At 48.2% G+C, this 4,693-nt stretch overlaps 1 protein-coding gene across 1 annotated transcript in view; it reads right to left on the reverse strand.

Moving 5' to 3' along the window:
* The window catches only part of igfbp5b (insulin-like growth factor binding protein 5b), a 14,967-nt gene extending 10,931 nt beyond the window's left edge, over positions 1–4,036 (reverse strand). Inside the window, exon 1 of the mRNA XM_020621643.1 lies at positions 3,349–4,036. Within this exon, the coding sequence (XP_020477299.1) occupies positions 3,349–3,682 (334 nt within the window). The 5' untranslated portion in view covers positions 3,683–4,036. The remainder of the gene's footprint in view (positions 1–3,348) is intronic.
* Positions 4,037–4,693: the final 657 nt, after the last annotated feature.

The following is a 4,693-nucleotide window of genomic DNA, read 5'->3' on the forward strand; positions in this document are numbered from 1 at the left end:
TGTGTTTACCGTCCTGGTCTCCTTAGTCATCACTGCCCTTCCCTTGTTGTATGTATTATGGACCCTGTTTTGTTGTCATGTTGTTTTTATTCCATTAAACCACCTTTTTTGTACTAGCACCTGGGTCAGCCATCTTGAGTCCAACCCCAGTTCTCCCTCACCCTCCTGGTGAGGGGGACTAAACCTTAACAGAATGCTCCGGCCAACAATGGACTCAGCTGGCTCAGGTGCTAGCTTTCCCTCATCCTCATTCCCCAGCCATAGTATGAATCAGCCCCGGTCATTATTCACAAAAACTTACCTTAGCTCCCCAGAAACTCAGGACATCTACCGGCAACTCACTTACCATAAGTTTTCCCCTTTTTCTTTTCCTGAGGCTGCACCCAAGCCCTCACCTCCACAGACGGTTTTGCTCTCCATGCGCCTCGGTTCTTTTTTTCTGTCTCCTGTCCCTGAGCCCACTCCAGTTCCCACCAGTTTTTCTTCCTCACCCTCACCTGGTACTCGGTTGGCCCTCTGTCCAGGTGGTCCTGGAGGAAGGTGGAGCAGGAGGGCCAACTGACGCCAGCCAGCCCCTCAGCAGCCTCCACAGCCCCAGCAGCCCAAGCCACATCTGTTTCATTTCCTGTTCTGGTCTTGGGGGGGGTCGGTGCCGACCCCGCCGCTCTCCTGCTTCCTGCCCCAGAGGGGTTCGCCGATGAGGCCGCCCTGCTTCCTGCCCCAGAGGGGTTCGCCGATGAGGCCGCCCTGCTTCCTGCCCCAGAGGGGTTCGCCGATGAGGCCGCCCTGCTTCCTGCGCCAGAGGGGCCTCATTTTCTTTTAGGACTTGTGGACATGGTTTTGTGCCTTTGTCGTTTTGGACATTTTTTGTTATGCATGGACTTGGTACCTTTGTGTTTGTTTTGGGGTCTCCTTAGTCATCACTGCCCTTCCCTTGTATGTATTATGGACCCTGTTATGTTGTCATGTTGTTTTTATTCCATTAAACCACCTTTTTTGTACTAGCACCTGGGTCAGCCATCTTGAGTCCAACCCCAGTTCTCCCTCACCCTCCTGGTGAGGGGGACTAAACCATAACAGTTTCTTGGCACAGAGCAACCTGTTAAAACATAAGGCCCTTTCAGAAGCTTGAAGGACGAAGGGCCTGCTGCCATATCTGTCATATCTGTTGGCAGTCTTTCCACAGTCTGATTCACTTGTAAGGGGCTAACAAAATTTGAGTGCCCCCAAAGAACACAGCACCTCCTGTGCATTACAATCCATGCAACTCCAGAGACCACAATACAAGAGCAAAGTATGAATTAATTCACTGCCTTGACATGAGATGCAGCTGATGGCCAGAGTTCTGTTTTGCATGGAGAGAAGGGGGTGTGGGAGACTGCAAGGATCCATGTCTCCTATTGTTTGGCTGCCCCAGTCAGTATTTAGTAGACTGCAGCTCTCATGGCTTCCTGAGTTTGGCAGACACTTGAGCTCCTCCTGCCTGTGTTTGTCTTGCTCAGCTGGTACAGCAGGCAGACAGCTGCAACCCCACACCACAGGAAACCAGAAGCTCATCTCAACAGTTCCCATCCTCAAAACTGGTTGACAGAGGAAAGACGGGGCCGGAGGCATTTTGCTGAATCACTGCGTCATGACTGAGTGCCCATGCAAGTAACTCACTGCCCAAGGCAAGACAAGATGGTTTGATTACCTCTGTGGGCCAAAAAAAGAAGTCAAATAGCTTCATGCGTGTTTGTGTTTGTGTGCAAAATCAGCGTCACAAAACTGCCCCAGGTCTCATCACTCACAACAGTCACACACTATAGGCAGACACCTACACAGCCCCGCCCAATTATACGTGAGAGCAGACACACTCACACTTTCTCTCTCTGTCACACGCACACACACACACACACACACACACACGCTTGTACATCGTCTCCGTCAGTGATCAGTGCTTCAGAAAACACAAGGTTTGTTGGGTGTGTTTAGGACACAGACCACTTTCTGTTCTAACGTCATTAAGAGGAGAGATGAAGGCAAACAGCCTAATGACTCTGTCAACGGCCCAAATGGCCGCACTGGTATCTTATTCTATAGTATGAGGCTGACAGTCAAAACCTTTGAGGTTAGTTACTGACAAGTTACTAAAACTCAGACCTCTTTGACACAATAAGAGATGTCTTAAATGATTCAAGGTTATATACTGTAGGCTTCTCCTTCAGATTGTCTTTCTCTTCTCTCTCTGTCTCTCATGCATAGAGATTTAGCAGTAATCCGACTCTAAACACCACCCTAGGGTTAGCCTGAAGTCTAAATCTATCTAAATACTGCTTTAACAAGAACTGAAGTTGGTGGAGTGGCATCACATTCCTTGCCATACAATCTATAATCTCCTTCTTTGCACTGACTTAACCAAAATATTGAGGTGCCACGATATTAAAAAAGCGCAACAGACAGAAATAAAAGACCGAATGCGCTCTGGCATGAGGATAGAAAATCATGGGGTTTGACAAGACACTTGTTAGGTTCTGGAAATTAAAGGTGGCAATTTGCAGGATAAGCTCCACTTTCGAGGTTTCCACGTCCCCCTCGCAATATTCCTTACATAAATAAGCTCTCCTTTAGCTCACAGAACCCATTTCATAAAGTTATTGTCCCGCAACGGTCCAAAGCACAGACGGACAAAACTCATAACAGAGGACAATTTAATCATTTATAGTCTATAAATCTTTGTACTTGATCAATTTCAACCACTCTTGGATTTTGCAAAACCGCAGTTTGGCAGCCGCTGTCTCGCACGACAAGCCAGACCGTGCGTAAGGACACACCATGTGCGTGCGTACCGCGGAGGAGCGGTCTTCCCCGGCACCAGGCACAACGTCCAGCCCGTGTTGTTACTTTGAAAATTCATTATGCGCAGCCTAAAGCTGTATGCTGAGGCCATAAGGCGCATTTACTGCCGGCTGTATCCCCGCAAAGACTGGAGAAGAGGGGAGGAATAAGCTCCTGCAGGCAGTGGATAACAGTTAATCAGATGGCACCTCAAACCATCTGTCAATCAAACGGTCTGCCAGCTACAGCGGGTCTTTTGGAGGAGAGGGAATCACGTAGGGTTCTAAAATAAGGCAGCCAAAATGTATAGAATCAAAACGTAAACTGTTTGAGTAACTGTTGAATTTGTCGTGAATGACTGTTGGGCTTATTCACGCTTCAGTGCATCACCGCATGGGACAAGATGTTAAACACTGATCTACATAGTGGCTGTTCTGACAGAACACTTACAATGCTGCGCTTATAGCTGCACTCATTTTAAGTTGCTGTTTGGTCCCGAGCATGCATCCAGGCAGCCAGTGCGCGTCTTACCTAGGGATGGGTACGCAGGTTTGTATCCTTTCTCGTTGGTACACAGTCCCCTGCCATGGAGAAGGGCGTGCAGGGGTTTCTCCTCCCCGCTCCTGGGCAGACAGCGGAGGCCCTGGGCGCAGGTCCCGGTGTAAACGCCGCACGCCTGTCCCTCAGACAGGGCGCATGTTAGGCAGCAGCCACAGCCCGGCTCCTTGACCAGCTGGCAGCCGACCGGGACCGGAGGGCACATGGACTGCGCCTTGTCGTCACAGGGCTCGCATGGCACGTATGAACCCAAACATCCGGACAGCCCCAAGATAAATGTGACCAAGAGGCAAAGACTCAGAATCATTGTTGGTGTTCTCTTCAGTTACAGCATAAACCTCAAATGCGAAGAGGAGGGGAAAAAGTAGACTGGTCTAATGAACACAATGACTCAGTCAGATAATCCGCTTTTTAAAGCTAAAGCCAAGTGTTTATCCAAGAGTGTGACTATCTATTAAAAAAACATTAATTATAGACTTTGAGTTGTGCACCGTGCAAAAAGCATTAAAATGAGCAATTTAAAATATGTGTGCTGTTTTTCCAGAGATAGCCTATTGTCCTCTGCAGGAGCAAAGCAATTCTTTACACAAAATCGTTCGTTTCCCTTCAGGCTGGACGTCAGTACTTTCTCCACCAGAAGTTTCCTGAGCCGACTGATCAACTTGAGAGCTGCTATGCCTTTATAAAAAACAGCCGAGCCCAAACCCCTAACTATGAATACGCTAAACAGCAGGGAAGGGAGGCGCACTTGTTCCACGGCTTGGCAGGCGGGTTTTTTTTCTAAGCAGCTGCGGCGGCAGCAGCAGCAGCAGGATCATTTCATCCTGAAGGCTGAACTGATGCCGAGGTGCAAGAAGCAACAACAGAAAGAAACGCAGCTCTCATCAAAACATTTCAGCAGAGCAGTCTTCAAACGCTGTATGCGGGCTTTCACTGGCTGTAGGCACTGCGAAATGTGATAGTACAGACTTACAGATTGTCGGAGTTGAAAACCTGTCTAAAACATCTATTCAAGTCTCAAGGAAAAATCTTTTTCTTACATCATGATTCTTCTCTGGCCATACAAAACAAATCATCGCTAACCCCCGCTTGAGTCATAAGTGCCTCTTTGTCATGGGTTAAATGAAATACTGTATCTGTAGTAAGGAAAAGTAGGACAGAGCTGTGCTGCTTTGCATTTGTGGAAGGAGGAGAAAACCAGTTGGTGGCCGTACAACACAGTGTGTGTGCAGCACTCACTTACAGGCTGTAATGGTTGGAAGATGTTTTTAAATTGACGTCTTTTTCATCCAATTTACAGCTTTCCACGCTCAACAGG

Source organism: Monopterus albus, unplaced genomic scaffold (genome assembly GCF_001952655.1).
Source record: "Monopterus albus unplaced genomic scaffold, M_albus_1.0 scaffold263.1, whole genome shotgun sequence".
NCBI lineage: Eukaryota > Metazoa > Chordata > Actinopteri > Synbranchiformes > Synbranchidae > Monopterus > Monopterus albus.